The 22862-nt window shown below is 39.1% G+C and overlaps 1 protein-coding gene across 2 annotated transcripts; it reads left to right on the forward strand.

Moving 5' to 3' along the window:
- Positions 1-10328: 10328 nt before the first annotated feature.
- On the forward strand, positions 10329-22208 carry etaa1b (ETAA1 activator of ATR kinase b). 2 transcript variants are annotated; one of them, XM_046834607.1, is made up of 7 exons: positions 10329-10398; positions 10626-10765; positions 11264-11392; positions 12630-12697; positions 12781-12878; positions 14458-15683; positions 21495-22208. In XM_046834607.1, exons 1-7 carry the CDS (start codon positions 10388-10390, stop codon positions 21617-21619), a joined length of 1797 nt encoding a protein of 598 aa, XP_046690563.1. In that variant the 5' UTR covers positions 10329-10387; the 3' UTR covers positions 21620-22208. The 2 variants fall into 2 exon arrangements, with proteins under 2 accessions (XP_046690563.1, XP_046690554.1); XM_046834598.1 differs by lacking the exon at positions 10329-10398 and having other exon boundaries at positions 10459-10765.
- Positions 22209-22862: the final 654 nt, after the last annotated feature.

Genomic DNA, 22862 nt, shown 5'->3' on the forward strand with positions numbered 1-22862 from the left:
CTTCATGGTGTGACTGATCAACTTTATTCCCCTGTAGTTACTGCAGGTCTGCACATCTCCCTTATTCCTAAAAATTGGTACCAGCAAACTCCTTTTCCATTCCTGGGAACCGGTACTAAGAATGCACTTGCTTGTGCAACCCTAATGGCTAGGTTATAACATCACCTCAATTAAAAGTAACCAAATCAATTAGTGCTAGTTTAACTACAATCCAATCCAGAAATATTGTTTCTCTATGTGTAAAAGCATAGCATGGAACACAGCATAACCTAAGTGATATACAGCCTATTTCATTAAATGCATTAGCATTTACTATCCTCATAATGAGATAAGTGATAGAGCTGCATAAACATATTCATGTTTTGCATGTTTCCCAGCAACTTCCTTCCTCTTTTTTCCGAACTGGCTCCTGGGGGTTTAGATTTTTTTTTGCCATCCATAATTTTAATCTGGATTCAGCTCTCCTTATTGACATGATGTCACCCAATCCCCGCCTCTCCTTTCTGCGTATGTTAGTGTTAGCGTATGTTAGTTGTTTATGTTAATGTTAGAGACGCCCTCGGCGGAGATCAGGGGCGGAGCGACAATCTGGGGTATGATGGCACCCACAGCCAGATTTAGGAACACAGTGACACCTTTGGTGGGGCTTTGAGCCGTAACAACACCCTCGGGAGGAACTCGGGAGTGCTTTGTCATCCTCTGAGCGACCTAAAGCGTGATGTCACCAGAAGAGGGACTTGGAGGTGTGACGTTGCCTGGAGAGGGACTCGGAGGAGTGACGTCGCCTGGAGAGGGACTCGGAGGAGACGTCATGCCTCAGAGTCCGTTTCCAGGCAAGCCACTCCGACGGCGACGTCACGCCTCCAAGCCTCTCCGATGGACTCTGAGGCATGACGTCGCCTCCAAGTCCCTCTCCAGGGGACCTCATGCCTCAGAGTCCCTCTCCAGGCGACATCTTTCCTCAAGGTCCCTCAGAGGCCTTTAGAGAGGTCTTGGTCTACATCGTCGCTGTCAGAGAGGCTTGGAGGCGAGACGTCAATGTCAGAGAGGCTTGGAGGTGAGACGTTGCCGTCAGAGATGTTTGGAGGCGAGACGTTGCCCTGAGGGGAACTTGGGCACGAGACGTCATCCGGAGACGAACTTGGTGGCGAGATGACGCCTTCAGAGGGACCAGGAGGTGTGACGGGCCATCCGGAATGGTTTGCCGTTGACGTCCTGTTCGTGTCGCGCTCCGGCGGCGGTATGCGTTCCCTTTCGCTACTAGTCGGCAATAAGTTGTCCTCGTCGCAGCCAGGCGGCGGTATGACGTCCCTTTTGCAGCCAGGCGGTGGCATGACGTCCCTTTTGCAGCCAGGCGGCGGTATGACATCCCTTTTGCAGCCAGGCGGTAGTGTGTCACCTCACCCTCGGCAGGACACTGGAGTGGAGCGGCACCCTCGGCGTAACACTGGAGCGGAGCGCCACCCTCGGCGTCTCGTTACACTTGTCTCTCGTTAATGCTGGGAGCGGAAGATCGAGGCAGCGTGACAGCTGCCGAGCGGGGCGTGGCAGGTGGATTCCTGACAATCATCAACAGCCTAAATCATTTATGTTGACATAACATAACATCCTACCACATTCCGGAAGTCTTCTATTGAATTCAGATCTGGTGACTGGGAAGGCCATTGAAGATCATTGAGCTTATTGTTGTTTTGTGACATTGTGCATTCTGGAAATACTCATTGTTGAAATTTATGGGGAAATTGTAACCATCAGGAGATGCACGTGATCAGAAACAATATTCAAATAAGCTTTGGCATTCAAGTAATAATTAATTGGTATTAGCAGGCACAATGTATGCAAAGAACACATTCTTCACACCACTCCACAACCTCCACCAGGCCATAAGACAGTTTGGGTTCATGGATCCATGCTGTTTGGACCAAATACTTACCCAACCATCTGTCAACCTCGTGTAACTCTTATAGTTCTTAATATTTATGACAATTACTAAATGCAAGTATTTCAAAATAATTTTTTAGATTACAAACTTTAAGTAAAAGTAAGAAACACATGGGCTTTTTTGGCCTTAAATAAAAAGAAAAAAATCTAAAAAATAAGAGAAGGGATATTTGGAAAAACAATAACAAACAATAATTAAAAACCCAGCTAAAATAAACTATGGAAGCAGTTTTTGCTCCTTTTCCCCTCAAACTGACTTTGAAGTGACATTTTCTTCCTCATTGGTGGGAATTGTGCAGTTGGCATGTGCCATGGAGCAGGGCTGGCATGGGACATGTGCTCTCACCTCGGGCATGGTACAGTCGGTCAAGCTGGAGGGAGCTCCTCTATCTTTGCTCCTGTCCTGTGCCATCTGGCCCAAGTCAGCCGTCCCCCAGGGGGAGCAAACCTGAGCAGGCTTGTGCTGAGAGATGCAGCCGCCACCCCAGACCACCAACAATGCAAAGACACAGCGAAAATATAGTGAACATAAGCTAAAACCAAGACCACTGAGAAAAAACACTTGCTTTCAAACAAAGTAGGAAAACACAATATGATTAAACAAAAAGATGGTCTTATCTCATTTCCATCTGCATTCCTTTTGAAATTACAATTGAAATTACAATTTGTTAATAGCCACAACCAAACGAATTAATCACAGTGCCCCACCCACAGTCTGCATACTCACATAAATATAATATGACTTTGTCACTGTTTTTGAAATTTATTGAATTTGCATTTGCAAATTAAGAGTTCCAATTTATTAATATTTTAGCACATGTGCACTCTGTGGGACATTTATCACCAGTATTGCTATTATCAACAGAATAAATGAGCAGTCAAGCTGCCACACAGCCGGACGTTTCTGTGGGCTGATTAATGAGAGAGTGAGAGAGAGAGAGTTGTAGATTGTTGGAGGATGTGCAAAAAGATCCCAGCTTCTTCCATCACACCTATGCTCATTAGCAGTCACTCTCCCAGTCAGCACTACTGCACCATACACCAGAGACAAAAAGTCAACACAATCTAATCAGAAATGACTAAAATGATCCATGGTAACTGAACCAAGCTTACTGTAGACCTATTTCCAGGTCAGTTCTCAGTCACAGTTCCAGCTGCACCTTTTTAACAGGGCAAATATTAATGAGCCAATTCACTCCTTTACAGTAGGTTGCCATTTTTCAAACAACACACTGGGCAGAATGCCCTGGGGTTTAAAACATTTATTTGGATGTTCTTGATGGCCTTGTGAGACCATACATCATAGCTTCCATGCCATAGGTTTGCAACATGTCAACACCCAGTGTGTTCATTCAGAATCGCATGCCTAGTTTCAAAAGCCCCTATCCAGAAAAGAGTGAGATCATTTACTTATGACCTGGCATAAAATTCATATCTTGGCTGCTTTCCCAATTCCTGCCTGAGCTTCACCACATGCTAAGTGCCATCCAATAGTCTCTGTGTTTACAGGGGTACTCAAACAGAACATATGAGAACGGGAGTATTTGGAGGTGATAATTATTTCTGTGGCTATGTGGCTCTGATCTGCACTGGAATGCACACTCGTGTGGCTGTGTTCACTCACCTGGCCTCATATCCGGGCCTTCTCTCTCTCTCTCTCTCTCTCTCTCTCTCTCTCTCTCTCTCTCCACACACACTCACAGGGTCTACATTAGAGAGCAAGATGATACCATCTCTCCATTCCTCAGGATCTGCCAGGCTTTTTATAAACACTGGCAGCTGCTGTGTCAATTAGCCCTGCACTCTGTACTTTTACAACAGTGCAACCGTCCACAAGCCCCACAATTATCTTCTTAATTGGATCCAAACAACCAAGGTGGAACAAATAAATAAAATGTCACAGAGCATGTCAGTGATGGGTTTCTGTATCTTGAAAAGCCGTTGGTATTTTAGCATCATGGTTGAGTGGTAAAGAAAAAAAATAAGGTGGTGGTGGGGGTGTAGTGATAGCATCTCAACATCTCATATTTAGACTGAAAGTGACAACTCTGTGGCCTAGCCATAAATTTTGTGAAAGACGAACATTTGGTGTGACAGTGGGTGTTGTTTCTATTTAGAGGGCATATTCGAGGGCAATATGACACAATAGCACACTTCACTACACAATCAAAGAAAATGTTGACTAGTCAATTATGCCACATTTCATATTGCAGCTTGTACACGCTTTACTGTTGCTGTTATTTTATTACTAATTTATTAACAGAAACATTTTTTGTCCTATTACCACTTGTAATAATAATAACAATAACAACAACAAATATAGCTGCAAGCAGCGATGGCGGGCCCTCGCACATTTGTGTATCGCTATACGGTGCCTCCCAGAAAGCAATGCACGGTGGGCAAGTGCATCAAGTGGGTAAATATCAGTGGACTATTTTATGTTGTTACTGACCCATTTGGGGACTGTAGGTAAAAGAAACCCCAGATTTTAGACAAACGGGGCGCTAGTGAGACACTTAAGAGACACACCGTTGTCCGACCTTTTTGTCCACACTTGTGATGTATGTGACTTGTCAAATGTGATGTATGTGTCAAATTTCAAGTTAATCTAAGCACGGCAAAAGCCTTAAATATGCCTAAAATAAAAGTAAAGTTTGACGCGTTGCCATGGGAACAGGGTTCGAGATATAAAAAATTCCTTTGCAATTTATTATCTACAATGTCTCGGCATCATGTTGATTACGTATGGTGTCAATTGGATGAATACCCTAGGAGGAGTATTTAAAAGTTCACCACATGCAACTGTCAAAAAATCCACCTTTTGTGACACACTTCCTGGCGCCTGTTGGTGGCGCTATGTCCAAGATTCACAATAGGCACATTGATGCAATCGGAATCCTTGGCTGAACATACACAGCACGCGTCATCCGAATAAGACATTTTTTGCTTGAGATATTAGACACTTCCTGTTTCCCTGAATTCGCCATAAATTTGTCGCCTCGCCATGGCTGCACCGTTCAAAATATCAAAAATCCCTTGGCAATTTAGCAAGTGCAATGTCTTGGCATCATGTTCACCACGTTTGATGTCAATCGCATGAATTCCCTAGGAGTATTTAAAAGTTCACCACATGCAACTGTCAAAAATCCACCTTTGTGACACACTTCCTGGCGCCTGTTGGTGGCGCTATGTCCAAGATTCACAATAGGCACATTGATGCAATCGGAATCCTTGGCTGAACATACACAGCACGCGTCATCCGAATAAGACATTTTTTGCTTGAGATATTGGACACTTCCTGTTTCCCTGAATTCGCCATAAATTTGTCGCCTCGCCATGGCTGCACCGTTCAAAATATCAAAAATCCCTTGGCAATTTAGCAAGTGCAATGTCTTGGCATCATGTTCACCAGGTTTGATGTCAATCGCATGAATTCCCTAGGAGGAGTATTTAAAAGTTTACCACATGCACTTTTGAAACCATACAGAATAGCCGACTTCCTGTTGGGAGGAGCTCATAGTTTAGAGAGCAAAAGTTGTTCGGGTCGATGAGATCTATATGCCTACCAACTCTCGTACATGTGCGTACATGTTTGCCCGATCTGTGCACAAATGTTTGTTTTGAATTACAGGGGCGCTACAGAGCCCTATTGCCATGCCTATGTTCCAGCCTTTGAACGGTCCTAATGGCAGACGACTTTGACGTCTGTGCCAAATTTCTGGTGTTTTCGAGCATGTTGATGCACACAAAGTGCATGCCAAGAGCTTAAATATGCCTGAAATAAAAGTAAAGTTTGACGTTGCCATGGGAACAGGGTTCGAGATATAAAAATTCCTTTGCAATTTATCATCTACAATGTCTCGCATCATGTTCACCACTTTGATGTCAATCGCATGAATTCCCTAGGAGGAGTATTTAAAAGTTCACCACATGCACTTTTGAAACCATACAGAATAGCCGACTTCCTGTTGGGCGGAGCTCATAGTTTAGAGAGCAAAAGTTGTTCGGGTCGATGAGATCTATATGCCTACCAACTCTCGTACATGTGCGTACATGTTTGCCCGATCTGTGCACCAATATTTGTTTTTGCATTACAGGGGGCGCTACAGAGCCCTATTGCCATGCCTATGTTCCAGCCTTTGAACGGTCCTAATGGCAGACGACTTTGACGTCTGTGCCAAATTTCTGGTGTTTTCGAGCATGTTGATGCACACAAAGTGCATGCCAAGAGCTTAAATATGCCTGAAATAAAAGTAAAGTTTGACGCGTTGCCATGGGAACAGCGTTCGAGATATGAAAAATTCCTTTGCAATTTATTATCTACAATGTCTCAGCATCATGTTGACCACGTTTGGTGTCAATCGCATAAATATCCTGGGGGGAGTATTTAAAAGTTCACCACATGCAACTGTCAAAAAATCCACCTTTTGTGACTGACACACTTTGTGGCGCCTGTTGGTGGCGCTATGTCCGAGATTCACAATAGACACATCGTTGCGAACTATGGGCGGAGCTCATAGTTTAGAGAGCAAAAGTTGTTCGGGTCGATGAGATCTATATGCCTACCAACTCTCGTACATGTGCGAACATAATTGCCCGATCTGTGCACAAATGTTTGTTTTTGAATTACAGGGGCGCTACAGAGCCCCCCTGCCACGCCCGTATTCCACCCTTTGTCCGGCCCTAGTGACAAAGGACTCTGACGTGTGTGCCAAATTTCAAGAGTTTTCGAGCATGTTAAGGGACCCCAAATGTCCAATGTGTGTAAAAAAAAAAAAAATTCTAAGGAAAACAATAGGGCTTCGCACCTCTGGTGCAGGCCATTCTGGCCTGCTCCTCGGTGCTCGGGCCCTAATAATAATAATCGTAATATTATTATCTTCATTATTATATCAATAATAATTATAATTGTTATAACATTACTAAACCAGATGTAAAAGCATTGTTTTCATAGTCATGATTAAACATTTTTTATTAAAGGCTTATAGATTAAAGGCTTATTCATGTGTATGGTCATGTACAGTGCATTTTTAATGCACTTATCAATTAATGCAAATAATCTTAACATGAAAACAACTTAAAAACATGAGGTGGTAGCTTAGTGGTTAAGGCATTGGATTTTGATCTGAATGTTATGAGTTTAAATCCCAGACACACCAAGCTAACACTCTTGGGCTCCTGAGCAAGGTCCTTAACCCTCATTGTATGAATTAAAAAAATGTAAGTTGTTCTGGGTAAGGGCGTATGACACATGTCTTAAATGTAAATGATAATGTAAACTAAAGCTTCTTATGTTTGTCCAGGATGATTGTGACAAATATTGTTAATTGCACACAAGACCAGCCAAAGCTAAACAAAAATATAATGTTAAGCATGCAGTAGGTCAGTGACCTCTCTATCCAGTGCTGATTCTCTGCAGTGATGTTTCCTTATTGCATGTTCATTTATTAGTTTTACAGGTTGTTCAGATCACTTGTATCTGTAAGCTTTCTTATATACTTTTTGATTTAAGCAAATAAAAGAAAAGAAAAATGCAGAAGATTGGCAAAATGCCAGAGAGCTCTGCACACATTCCCTCCACACTCAGATAGTTTTGTGTGTGTGTGTGTGTGTGTGTGTGTGTGTGTGTGTGTGTGTGTAAGAGAAAGAGAGAGAGAGAGAGAGAGAGAGAGAGAGAGAGAGAGAGAGAGAGAGAGAGATCAATGAACAATCTACTGCTTTATTTAAACAAAGGCAGTAAAAAATTTAGATGGTAGTCTTTTGGGTCAGATCAATTAGCCAGTCACAGTGGCCTAGGGCAAAATCCTAAAAAATATAATATAAATATAATACAAATTAAACAGAGAAAGTATGCAGAAAATATGAAACGAAAAATAAAATAAACACCAAAAAAATAAATACCGTCTTAAAACCTTGAAATGCAGCAGTCTCCATGCCCATAGTCCAACATCTCTAATTGAATACAAGGAGAAATTAATAGGCCTATTCAAGTGACCAAACAGAGCATTAAGTGTGAGTCTACTGTTTCAGTGGTATGTTATACTGCAGGGCAAATACAAGCTCAGTGTCTGAATCCCCTCCAAGAAACATTAGTAATGCTCTTCTAAAGTCATTTAAAACAGCAGAGATAAATGAGCAGGAAACTTCCAATGACGTGTTTTCCTAAGTCTGCGTCTGTCAGGGAATCAATGACCAGTGTAGGATTTCACAAGAAAAACAACAATAGTCAGACACCCCCCCCCCGCCTCATTCCATTTATAAAGAACAAAACTATTATTTTAAATGCTATATATTTTGAAAGAAGAAAGAGATCACAGCAGATCGTCTAAATGAATTTTTTTGTCTAAATTAATTTTCTCTTAATACATTTGGTCAGTAAATCTGCAAGATACTGTATGCCATGTTGTGTGTGTTTTTCTTCTCTATCATTGCACACTGACACGTATACACACCCAACTGTGTCGATGGCATACTTCTTCACAGATGCAAAGCACACATCTGCTCTTTTCACCTTTTCTGACCTAAAAACCTAAATACTAGAACACTCTGCTCTACACTTGACCTTCATGAAATAGAACATAGAGAGAACAGACTTGCATTCTCAAAAAGATTAGCATTGCCAGGCTACTCTGGAAGAACAAATTCAAAATATACCAGAGGACATAGAATAAATGAAATTCAATACTTATAAAATGGCATCTATATTTGTCATTTGCCAGAAACCTTTATCCATAGTGACTTACAAATGGTTCATTAGGACACACAGTAAGAATACTTTTAGTCTAAAAACCCTACAGGGAAAGAATATAGTTAGAAATACTTAAGAAATCTAAGATCTAATAGCCTATCTAAGTAATTCCATAAGATGAACAGCTTTAACGCTTGTTTAAAGACTGCTAGTAATTTAGCTGTTCTGACATCAAGCAGAAGTTAATTTTACCACCTACTGTATGTGCCAGAGCAGAGAAGAGTCTTCAGTCATCCCATTCATATTTCCTCGGAGTTAGTGGGACCAGTTAAGCAGGATCGCAGGGTGCATGGTGCAGTGCAAGGTGTGGTAAGTGCTGTGAGGCATGTTTTAATCTAACAAGCTCACTGTTTGCAACTGTGACTTCAATTTAACTAAAAACCTAACTAACAAGTTTAACATTAACACTGGATGGAAGCAGTGTTGGACCGTGCATTTCACCCCTGGGCCTTCAGAGGCATCTTGCCTGAAGCAATCCACCTCTTAATACCATAATTATGATTCCATGGCTACTGAAACCATTAATATTATAAAAACACATACAAGAAAATTAATGTCATTACTAAAACAAGAAACTCAATGAACACAATTCAACAAGTCTCCTTTCACTGTAGCCACAGCTGCACTGCCTGCATACATCATCTCTAGCAGAAGCATCGATGTTAACCTCATAAAATGACCCTGGGTTTTCCCTGCATTTTTGTGTCTTTTTGAAAAGGCACAAGGACATAAGATCATATAAAAATACATATTGAGAAAGGACTTTTAACAGAGAGAATGACAGGTTGAATGTGTAAAGCCTGCCCACTAAGGAAAATGGCAGGTACATTTAGGCTATAAAAGCCCACTGTGTGTGTGATTAATAACTTTCTGCATGCCAGATAACACCCCTACTCAAAAACACTTCAGTCACTGCACTAAGGGATTAGATATTCAGTCTACAAAAATGTATACTCAGTAAATATATCAGATTGCAATAAATTGATTTAAATTAGTAAAGTAAGTGTATAAGATTGCACAAAATGTACATTTGCAAACCGTGTTGCACAATATTTCAGTTCTATTGTAGTGTTGCAAAACTAAAGCTTAGAAATACAGTGGTTACGTTGCGAGTTCCGAAAATCTGCAATTTCTAACCGCACCCCCACAGCCCATATGGTACCTTAGTGAATTAATTTAGCCATTATACCACTTTAATACAATATTGTGGGGTTTTTATATGAAATTTGTTAGTGAAAACATAGTTAAAATGTAATTCCTAACATTCCTGAACATTTGGTTCCACTGTGGATTCCCGCGAATTTTGATGATAATCCGAAGCTTCCAAGCCAGCAAGAATCTTCCGAACCACGAATGATCAGGGGTTGACTGTACTTTAGTTTCCACTCTTGTTTTTTTTTATACTACTATGCTATAGTTTATATAGTAATACCATAAGTGATGCATGTGCATTGAATACTAATACTATTTTTGCTTAATTGTTAATTGTAATTCAAAAACTTCCATCTCTGTTATTTAGCTATTATTTTGGGCCCAATTGTAAATGTATTAATTGATACAAATAATTACTGTATACAAAATAAAAATATTGAAATTTTAGCTTTGTTCAAATATAACTAGTCTCGTTTTTTCTCGCGAGAAGACGTGAGCTCGGTCCGGACCAATCAGAGGCGTGCAATCAGACGACGCGCTAAAAACATGGCCGCGCGGTGAGAACATGTTAAAAATCACAACAAAGCTAAAAAACTAAATAATCATATATATATTATTATTATTAGAATTATATATATATATATATATATATATATATATATATATATATATATATATATATATATATATATATATATATATTTAAGTTTGAACGCTTAACATTAGCACCGTATGGTGCAAGTCTCTAATTAATAAGCATGACAGAGAAGAATATTATTTATAGTCGACCTACAGCAGAGGAAAGCAAAGAAATCTGCAACCGAGATCCGAAGTTTTCGCAGAAAAAAGTCCAAAAAAAGAAGAGATATGGGCGACAACATGCACACTCGTCATCAACCAGTGCCTCACTGTATTACGAGAAAGGTAAGCGAATTGTTTTTTCTCTACATTTTTTTTTTCTGTGTTTAAATGACTGCAGTTAAACTCCAAATTATCTAAAAATAAAAATAAAAAAATGGAATGTGTCAGGTGTCAGTCTCACACCTGGTTTGCCAAAAACCTATGGACATGTTTTAAACATTCCGTCGAGCTTTTTTTATTTATTTATTTTTTTTTTGCTTTAAAAGGCTCGAAAGTCTTTTCGTGTCTGGTATTATATAGCCCGTGATTGCAGTTAGTGCATTTCAAAAGCAAAACAAAAAGAAGTCAAGTAGGCTTTATTATCATTTAAACCATACACAGTGCAGTACAAAGTGAAAGAAGCATTGTTGTACAGGACCAACATAAATTAACAATAAAAAAAAAAGACAAAATGACACAAGTAGACAGTAAACACAGTAACTGTCTAAAACAGTAACAATCTAACATGCAGCAAACTTGTTAAATAGCACTTGACTGTTTCATTTCTCTCTTCATTAACAGATGTGGGAACTCCAAAACATCGGTCAAGGAAAAGATTTAATGGTTGCAGCAATGCCGATTCCCCGAGTGAGGCCGAAAATCTACAAGACATCATCTGGGATCCTGCTTCACCACCCCCACTGAGAAATGGTGTGTATCTTAGAAATCTTTTACACCAGACCATTTCATTTCATATTCTGATCATATTGTAATTTCATTCATTTTTCTCATCTAAACATCTCTCTACATTTGTTTTTATTGTGTAATATATATATATATATATATATATATATATATATATATATATATATATATATATATATATATATATACTCTTTAGTGAACACATGTGATTCCAAAACAACTCCGGTCATTGGGGTAACAGGGCTCAGACTCTGTCTGAGACACTGTCTGAAAAACCAGTGTAAGGTTTCGCACAATCAGTGGTTTTAATAAAAACTCAGGATGATATGAAGCAACTTGCTTGTGGTCTCTGAAGACACTCAAAACGTACTCTGAACTGTTGTACTACTCTCTGAACTCCCATTATGAAAGAAAAGTTGAAGTTTGTACATCAGTGGTATTATTCTTTTTTTAGGACATCCTTAATTGTGCATTGGCTATGACAAAGGTTATAGGGCTTAAGAATGCCATGGTCTAAATTTTTTAACACATCCAACTGTAAATCCAATCAGGAAATAAAAGATGAAATTCTGTACATTTGTTTAATATTCAGGTTTTCATCTCAGACCCCAATGTCTTCGATGTCTAGCAAGAAAAAAATGGGTCTTGTCATGTCCGTAGGTTAAAATTGCACCTATATATGGTACCACTTAGAAACAATGAGGATGACTTTAGACAGCATTTTATATGCATGTTTTTCCTAAAAAGGCTCAGGACTAGAATCCCACAAACATTTTTGCACTTAAGGTTCTATCAGTGAACTGTTGATAACAAAATAGACATCATGCTAAAACTATAATAAGTTTTCTGTTTACACATTTGAAAATTATATTGTCTATACAGTGCACAGTTTTAAGAAGAGAGAGTAATTATAGTTGCACAATTTGGTGTCACCCGGGTTGGAATATGTTCCCTTTGCAATCTGGTTCCTCTCCAGGATATTTCATTATGCCATCTCAGGGAGTTTTTCCCTGTGACCATTTCCCCTGCGTCATGTAATAATATTCTTATTAAGTTTTTATTTTATGTGCTCCCTTTATGCCAGTCAGCAACCATGGCAACAAGCACAGAGGTAGCTTAGGTAAATCGCCATGCCAGTCAGAACAACTGTGTAGTAGCTTGTTTACATGCTAACCATGTTGGTTTTAATGCTGTATGAGGTTTACTAGTACACAATGTCTCGTACTCTGAATATTAATAACAGGAAAAGGAGCAGGAGAAAGTGTCAGAGTTGTGGAGATATCTGAGATTGTGAACAGAATTGCACCAAATGTAAGTAGTACCTCTTTGAAATAAAAAATAATTCCACCATTTTGTATACCATATTTATACAAGACCACATTTTTATGTCAAAGAATGAGAAGCCTGTAGATTCAGTGCTTCAGTGGATTGGAGATACTGCTATTCCCTGCACACCGGAGATTCAACCCAGAGTTCGGCGTTGCTCATCACGGTCAGTATAAACTGGGGATGTGATTTTGTCCCTTTCAGATGAAATTATATGCCCTCGATCAAACAATACAGCTAAACAAGAACAACACTACAATAGACCTGAACCAATACAGTATGTTATTCAGTATTGTTATATTCAGCACTGATCCAGTTCGATTCAGATTCAATAAGATTCAATATTGATACAGTACATGTAACATGCATTCATTTTTTAATTATGTAAGAAACGAGAATTTCCAAATATTTCCTCTCTGTATTTATTTTCTCTTAGAATATGTACTACATTTTACATCTGCAGTGCATGATTTATATAAAATGTTACCAAAGTGTGTAATGTTCACTCCATAGTTATTGTCAGAATTATTTCCAAAATATTGATTTGAAAGATTCTCTCTCTCTCTCTCTCTCTCTCTCATTAATGGAATATACTTATGGATACTGGGCAATATGTGTGTGTGTGTGTGTGTGTGTGTGTGTGTGTGTGTGTGTGTGTGTGTATATATATATATATATATATATATATATATATATATATATATATATATATATATATATACAGTGGAACCCGTTATGTCGATGTCCTAGGGGTTGCCAAAAGCATCGCGATAACCGATGATCGAGATAAACGAAAATCAAAATGGCGGCAATATATTAACGTGCTTGAAATTTCTTTATGTACATGATGTGCGTTAATAATTGAGAATGTGCATGCACGTGTTTTTTACACAACAGCGTTGCTGCGATTTGTTTGATGAAGGCATGCTATAAAAATACATACAGTACATGTTTATCTGTCAGAATCCACCTGCCACGCCCCTTCAGCGTGTCAGGTGCTTTCGCCGCTTTCTGAAGCTCCCGGCTTCAATCGCGCACATATGGTGCTCGTTTAGCATCATCACCAGCTCCTATTTAAACTTCCACACTCTCACTGTCCGTTATTGTTGGTATATGTTGGTTCACGGCGGTCGTCGTTATCGCTCATGTGTATCCCGCACGTGCCTTCCCACCGTCACTCTCTCAACGGCTGCTCTTTTCTTCCCAAAGCGCACCGCGGATTCCCCCCGATCCTGCCGGTGTTCATTCTATGCTTTTGCTGCTCATCCCACGTTCCGCGCCGCCAAGCGCGGCTTTCGCCTCCCGTTCATCGCATAACATTTAACAACAAAAGGCATATGTGCACTAACTAACAGCAGAGATTCACCAGTATACAATACAACACCTGTAGCAGCTGTAAGCCTTGCTTTTTTCCGCCACTTCCGCGAGTTCTTCTGCGGCTGCACCGAGATAACCGACGTTAAATGGCAAATTTTTCCCCCCTTGTGTTTGAGATATCAGGGTTCGGCGACATAAAAGAATCGACCTAACCGATAAAAATGCTAAGACAAAGCGAGAATTTGGCGGTTCCACTTCATAGGGTTGTCGAGATAACCGAGGTCAAGATAAGTGGGTTCCACTGTATGTATGTATGTATATATATATATATATATATATATATATATATATATATATATATATATATATATATATATAATAAATTATAAAATTGTAATTTATCCATATTCTATTAATTTTTTATTAAGCCGACAGAGTAACAATGTTGAGGACTTGATGAAACTCGCCAGACAGTTTGACCTGAACATGACCCGCCAGCACAAAGAAATTAATCTTGCGAAGTTTCAGAAAAATGAAGGAACAGATTGTAAGGACTTGCAAACGGTCAACAACCTCACCTTCACCCACGCAAAAGAAGCAAAAGAACTAAGCCATGAGGAGGAGCTGCATGCTCTGTTTGATGGACCAACCCAGCACTTGAGTGGAAGATTAAGTCCTCCATCAGTTAACTGTTCACAGGAGAGCAAGACTGAAAAACACGCTACTTATGAAATAAGCCCAGCCACTTCAGATAGCAAGAATCTCAATGAAAATGCTCTGATTTCAGAATCATACTTTGATGATGACTGGGAGAATGATGATCTTCTTAGTGATCTGTTGGTGCTAGAGATGGCCCAGAACCCTCATCGATTGAGTTCCTGTTCAATGAAGACCACTAGTCAGATAGGGTTTGCTGCTTCCAAAAAACCTACAACAACAGTCAGCTCCTGTGGATCAAGCAGCAGAGCTGATTCCCCACAGTCTCACCAGGTTACCAGTTATTACACTGGAATCTCTTCAGAAACTTGCACCAGTCCCAGTATTTTCAGATCAAATGGTGTTGTTCAGTCTGGTGCAATTAAGCATCTCCCAGCAACCAGTGCTGATTTGCGCAAATCAAATTCTGGAGATTGGAAGGTGCATGCAGTGAATAAAAGGCATCAGATAGTTACGACTAATGTTGGCCCCGGAGATTTATCACTTTCATTTCAAGAATCAGGGAATGAGTTCGACACTCTGTGGGGTGATGGAGATGACAATGATGATGATCTGCTTTATCAGGCTTGTGATGACCTTGAGCGAATATCAGCCAGTCAAGAAGAGCAAAGAGGAAATAATTCTTCCATTCCCTCACATGAAGTACTTTCATCCGTCATTATTTCAAGTTCTTCATCTCAGCATCCAACAGACCACAAACAGCCAGCGTGTGTTTTTGCACGCTCGCATTCAATTCCATGTACTTCTGGTATTTACGGAAACAAGCAAAACTTGTCTGAACCAGCTAGCACTTCACAAGTAAACCACTCTTTTCAGAATGGCACAAAGCAAAACAATTTTACTCAACTGAGGCATGCTGTAGTAACATCTGGAGAAAACAGACACCTTTCCACATTTAAGAGACATCGGTCTGACCCAGGAGCATTTAGAAACAAAGGTAAGCTTTCTTTCATTAATAACTTTACTGTGGATTACTGAAATACACTCACCATTTACTTTAATATGAAAAGCTGCAGATTTATGCAGTTATCTAATTATTCAATCATGTGACCAAAGCACATACATGTCAAGAGTTTCAGTTAAGGTTCCCATTAAACCTCAGTCTCTAGTGACATTTATAGTAAAAAGTAACTTAAATAAGAACTCTTTACAACAGCAATGAGCAGAAAAGCATCTCAGAATAGACAGCACATCCACCAGACCACATCATAATCTGGGGCTATCATGGTCATAGACTAGACACAACTAGACATTTGCAGACTGTAAAAAGACCTGGTTAATTTTATAAAATCTTTAGTTTTTCACTTTAAATAAGTCTGTACAAATTTCTGTTCTTGGCTGACAAAAGTGAAACCCATTATGGTCTACTGCTGTTGTAGCCCATCTATCTTGAATGCTTTAAAATGCTATTCTGCTCACCATGGTTTATAAGAATGATTTTGTTAAGTAACTATTCTTCCTGATATCTGGCTATTTTCCCCTGGTCTCTCTAATCAACAAGGTATTTCCATCCTTTAATCTCTGATCACTCGATGTTTTTGTTTTTCTTATTATGTGGTGTAAACGCCAAAGACTGTTGTGGCCACGAAAATCTAAAGACATTATGTTCTCAAATACTCATACTAGCCAGTATCCACTGCACGACCACAATCCAAGAGATAACATTTTTCCTTCATTTTCCTTCAAATTACTTTTCTTATTGTGTAACCACTTGTGTTGCCCTGTACTTCTGCCTCCTGATTGCATGATTAGATAACTTTATGAATGTGCAGGTGTACAGGTGTTCCACTAATAAAATGGACAATGTTGCACGTTTAATCATTGCGTTGACATTTGTATGTTTAATTATTCAATGATTATTCATGCGGACACTAAAAAGTGTGTTCTTGTTGTCAATATAATGAATCTTTTTGGTTATTAATTTTTTGTTTAGTTAGGAATTACAGTCATTTGTTCACAGGCTTAAAAGTACTTGGGCAAACTAATAATTATATATAATTACTAATTATTATAATTATTAGGGGTGTAACGGTACACAAAATTAACAGTTTGGTATGTAACTCAGTTTTTAAATCGCGGTTCGGTTCAATTTCAGTACGGTTACAGTTTTTATTAACGCAGTTTATTATTGACAATTGTGGTATCAACATTTTAACAGCCTGCTTGGTTAAATAGTATATAAAATAATAGTTTATATTATTTTATAAAAACATTTATGGAATAAATCTAATTAATGAAATACATGTTTATATTATATTGATTAAATTGAGTAATCAATTAAATTGGCACAAATAAAATGTATTAAATACATTTAAATAAATGGAAGAATTTAATTGAATACAGCAATTCCCCGTTTATTTTTGGTTACCTTCCAAAACTGATAAACGAAAGGCCCCCCAAACTTTTTTTTTTTTAATTATTGTTTAAGCCATAGATCATCCTTCCACACACTTTAAAACATTTGCAAGAATGAAGATGAATTTTGTGTACATTCGTAGAAATACAGTACACTGTAACACATTTATAGTGTACATGTACTGTAAAGTATACATTTCTTTAGCAGCATAGCCTATGCAAAGTTTCTCAGCTTGTTTATTGGTTGAAGTGTCCTATGATGTCAAAAAAGTGGCTGAGTTAAAGATTCACATCACCGCATTCTTTACTTTCAGTGGCAAAATCTGGTGACGTATGTCTTTACTTTTTTTTTTTTTGTTTTGTTTTTTTTTTGTTTTTTTTTTTTACATCAGAGGACACTTCAACCAATAAGCAAGCGTACTTTAATGCTATTCATTTCTTATGGTATGTACATAAGGAAGTGCTTACTGTATTGTTAACATTTTAATTCATTTTATAATTAATAATTATATTTGTAATAATACATTTCATTATTTCAACATCTTCTTCTTCTTCGGCTGCTCCCATTAGGGGTCACCACAGCAGATCATCCGTCTCCATACCACCCTGTCCTCTACATCTGCCTCTTTCACACCAACTACCTGCATGTCTTCCCTCACCACATCCATGAACCTCCTCCTTGGCCTTCCTCTTTTCCTCCTACCTGGTGGCTCCATCTTCAGCATTCTTCTACCAATATAATTCATGTCCCTTCTCTGCACATGTCCAAACCATCTCAATCTCGCCTCCCTCACCTTGTCACCAAAACATCCTACATGTGCTGTCCCTCTAATAGACTCATTTCTAATCTTGTCCATCCTCGTCACTTCCAACGAAAACCTTAACATCTTCAGCTCTGCTACCTCCAGCTCCACCTCCTGTCTTTTACTCAATGCCACTGTCTCTAATCCATACAACATCGCAGGTCTCACCACAGTCCTATAAACTTTCCCTTTCATTCTTGCAGATACCCTACTATCACAAATCACTCCTGTCACTCTTCTCCACCCACTCCACCCTGCCTGCACTCTTTTCTTTACTTCTCTAACACACTCTCCATTACTTTGCACTGTTGACCCCAGGTACCTGAACTCCTCCACCTTCACCACCTCTTCTCCCTGCAACCGCATCACTCCACTGCCCTCCCTCTCATTCACACACATGTACTCTGTCTTACTCCTACTGACTTTCATTCCCCTTCTCTCCAGCGCATATCTCCACCTCTCCAGGCTCTTCTCAACCTGCTCTACTCTCACCACAAATCACAATATCATCTGCAAACATCATAGTCCAGGAGACTCCTGTCTGACCTCGTCCGTCAACCTGTCCATCACCACTGCAAACAGGAAAGGGCTCAGGGCCGATCCTTGATGCAGTCCAACCTTCACCCTGAACCAGTCTGTCGTACCTACTGCACACTTCTCTGCCGTCACACTGTCCTCATACATGTCCTGCACCACCCTCACATACTTCTCTGACACACCTGACTTCCTCATACAATACCACAACTCCTCTCTTGGCACTCTGTCGACGCTTTCTAAATCCACAAATACACAATGCAATTCCTTCTGTCCTTCTCTATACTTCTCCATCAACATCCTCAAAGCAAATAAGGCATCTGTGGTGCTCTTCCTCGGCATGAAACCATACTGTTGCTCACAGATGGTCACCTCTTCTCTCAGCCTGGCTTCCACTACTCTTTCCCATAACTTCATGGTGTGACTGATCAACTTAATTCCCCTGTAGTTACTGCAAGACTGCACATCTCCCTTATGCTTAAAGATCGGTACCAGCAAACTCCTCCTCCATTCCCTTCCAGAATCCTGTTAAACAATCTGGTTAAAAGCTCCACTGCCATCTCCCCTAAACATCTCCACGCTTCTACCGGTATGTCATCTGGTCCAACCGACTTTCCATTCTTCATCCTCTTAATCGCTGCCCTCACTTCCTCCTTAATAATCCTATCTACATCCTGCTTCACCAACTCCACATCCTCCAACCTTCTCTCTCTGTGATTTTCCTCATTCATCAGCTGCTCAAAATACTCCTCCACCTTCTCAACACACTCTCCTCACTAGTCAACACATTTCCTCTCCATCCTTTATTGCTCTTACTTGCAGTACATCCTTCCCAGCTCGGTCCCTCTGCCTGGCCAATTGGTATAAATCCTTTTCTCCTTCCTTAGTGTCCAACCTCTTATACAGCTCCTCATATGCCTTTTCCTTGGCTTTCGCCACATCCCTTTTACCTGCTGCCGCATCTCCTTGTACTCCTGCCTACTTTTCTCATCACTCTGTCGATCCCACTTCTGTTTTGCCAACCTCTTTCCCTAATGCTCTCCTGCACTTCCTCATTCCACCACCATGTCTCCTTGTCTTGCTTTCTATTTCCAGATGTCACACCAAGTACTTTTCTAGCTGCCTCCTCATCACTCCTGCAGTAGTGCCCAATCATCCGCACCTCTTCACCACCACCAAGCCCCTGTCTGACCTCTTCCCTGAATCTCACACTACACTCTTCCTCCTTCAGTTTCCACCATCTTATTCTTCTTTCAATCCTTACTTTCCTCCTCTTCTTCTTCGCCTCCAAAACCATCCTACAGACCACCATCCGATGCTGTCTAGCTACACTGTCCCCCGCCAACACCTTACAGTCTCCAACATTTCATTATTTCAACATAAAACTCAATAAAAACACAAGTTTTTTGGTCTATCGTGCTATCCGTAAGAGACCAGGAAAATCAGCTAAACAAATTAGTTATTTGGCAAATGCTATTCCGGCGATAAATCTGAACCGTGGTAAAGAGGGGGATTACTGTAGTTTACATTTGTTAGACCCCATTTTGTTAATATAGATGTGTATGTAAGTTTGTGTGTATTTTACATGTAATATAAAATTTTCTAAAGATATGATCTACTTAACTGTTCTACTTATGTTCTACTTATACAGCATACTATTTACAAATATACCTACCATTCTTCATTCACCCCCTCCCTCAGTATATAGAATTGTCAGGAATTTTCTCCTTTTAAAAGAAATTCTTGAAGCTGGACATAAAATAAAATTTTTATGAATGGGCAAAACAAATCATATTTATGGTGCAGAGTGAGTAGCCACAGTGACACTGTGCTAAATCTAGTTTTTTTTTTTTTTTTTTATACCCCTGGTATGTTAAAGTTTTTTAAGTTTAATAATAATAATTTAAAACATGCACTCAAAGTGCAAGGCAGAGACTTAACAAACTTGCGATCATCCACTTAATACGTTGCTGAGGGAACTCATATTTTAACTATGTTTCGCATGTAAAAAGGATTGCACCGAAAGCCCTGTGCCGAAATATTACTGTATGAATATGTTCATCGGTACACCCCTAATAATTATATATACATATTTATAAATATAACAATCTTTAAAACTTGGATGCACGTCCTTTGCAGTCAATGACTGCCAGAAGTCAGAAATATATAAGATGCTTTGTGAGACCTTTATTGCAGTTGCTGCCTGTTCGTTGGTCTTTCTGCATACAGCTTTGTCTTCTCTAACTAAAAAGCACACAAATGGGTTGGAGCTATTGAGATCATGGTTTTTGGTTTTTGAATACTACTAGAAAGTATCCAAAAACCAAAAACCATGATCTCAATAGCTCCAACCCATTTGTGTGCTTTTTAGTTAGAGAAGACAAAGCTGTCCTTTGCTGTCCTCTCATTCTAGCCCCTCACCTTGTCTTCAAAACATCCTACATGTTCTGTCCCTCTAACATGTAGGATGTTTTGAAGACAAGGTGAGGGGGCTAGAATGAGAGGAGGGACATGGGGTATATCAGTAAAAGGATGCTGAGGATGAAGCTACCAGGAAGTTTATTTTTATTTAATATTTATTTTTTTCTTTGACTGAATAAAGCCCTCCTTCACTTGCCTCCACATAATAAACATTTCCCATGAACAACTAAAAATGCCAATTCAGCACTTAAAATCTAACTTCCAAGACCTCTTTTTTTTTATTGATCATGAAATAAAGAGGAAACAGGCTACACCTAGGCCATTGACCTGCTTATTAGTCAAGTATCCAGTTACTTCTAAGCCTGTGAAAATGGTACAATATAAATAATGTCTAATTCCTAAATTATTAATGTACTCTTTTGTTAATCTACGTAAATTAAAGCTGAATGTCTGCATTTCAATTTCATCTTGATTGCTTTCTTTTCGGTGGTAATCTAAATCAAAATTAAGAAAGTTGTGTCACTGTCAAAACACCTACAGGCCTTACTGTATTTAAAAATAAGACTGCATGCTGAGCAGACAGGGAAAATGTGCATGCTCTTTTACACTTATTTTTCTTTTGTTTACTCTTCTAGTGTTCATAGCACCACAGCCTGCAGTGAAGTGTTCTGCTGCTGAGATTGAGAGAAAGAAGCAGGAAGCTATCGCAAGGAGAAGATTGCGACTGCAAACCACTCAGAAGCTTGCAGCTCACACATAACCCACCACAGAGGAGCCTGACTTCTTAATGAATGCCTTCTGCCATCTGACAAGATTATGTCTCAGGAATCTGTGTAATGGATTGTTGCCAACTGACTTTTTTGCAATTATTTTTCTTTCCTCTTGTTGCTGCAGACCATCATCATACGTTATTAACATAAACTAGTGTGTCAAAACATTTCAGCCTTTTTGTTGAGTAGTGTTAAAAAAAAAAGTTTTCACATTTTTAGTCCAAATTAAATAATGTGACACAAGAGGTGAATAATTAAGAAATAAGTTGGAGAGGACTAATACAGTTTCTCTTTGTTTTTTCTTGACTAGTAAAATACTTATGTCTGTTTCTATGTATGTGTTTTCTATCCCATAACAGTGGCTATTAACTCTGTTAATAACAGAGGTTTCCTGTTCAAAACTGTACATTTGATAAAGATTACCAAAGCTATTGATTTATGTTCTTGGGACAGACAAAATCTATTTCAATTTTAATTTCCAAGGATATTGAGTTGAGGCTGCAGGGGCATATGAAAGGAAAACCATGTGAAAAGAAGCAAATAATGTACATGTGCACCTCATAAAAACTATTTAATCCACTTTGATTTGTTTTTCTGAAGTTCTTAACATCTGCATTCTACATACCATGTATTTACTTATCTTTCCACACTGTAAAACATAAAAATTTTTAAAACACTTTAAATCGATTTAACTTTATATTTTATATGATTATTCATAACTCTAAATTAGTTATTTCTTTGTGTAATGTCTTAAAATGACATTTAAAATTAAGGTTTTCTTTGCACATTAAATGAAAATCCTCAGTCTGTCTGCAGCACACCTGGTTCATTGTCCATGACACAATGTTTTTCTGTGTTTGCCTTGGGGAATGCCTGTGTGTCACTCAGATATGGGCCATAGTCATTTCCAGTGGTAGGATACACAGGTGTCTATGTTCCTGCATGCATTTGTACTCTGAGTCAATACTTCCATGCACAGTAATCTCTCCCTCCCCTGTGCAATGACTGTAAATCAAATGGCACAGTAATTTGGCATGGGGATGAAGGCTTTTTTTTTTTTATTACTGTGATTATGGTTATGATGACGACTACAATTTATTTTAAGCACGGGATGAAAAACACAGGGCCCAACAGGTGTTGAGTTGCTACAATATACAAGTTGGTGAATGATTTTCAATAATGTGGCATAATCAGACTGCCAGTAGACAGCGTAATGAATTCTTCAGAACCTTT

Source organism: Silurus meridionalis, chromosome 2 (genome assembly GCF_014805685.1).
Source record: "Silurus meridionalis isolate SWU-2019-XX chromosome 2, ASM1480568v1, whole genome shotgun sequence".
NCBI classification, from domain to species: domain Eukaryota; kingdom Metazoa; phylum Chordata; class Actinopteri; order Siluriformes; family Siluridae; genus Silurus; species Silurus meridionalis.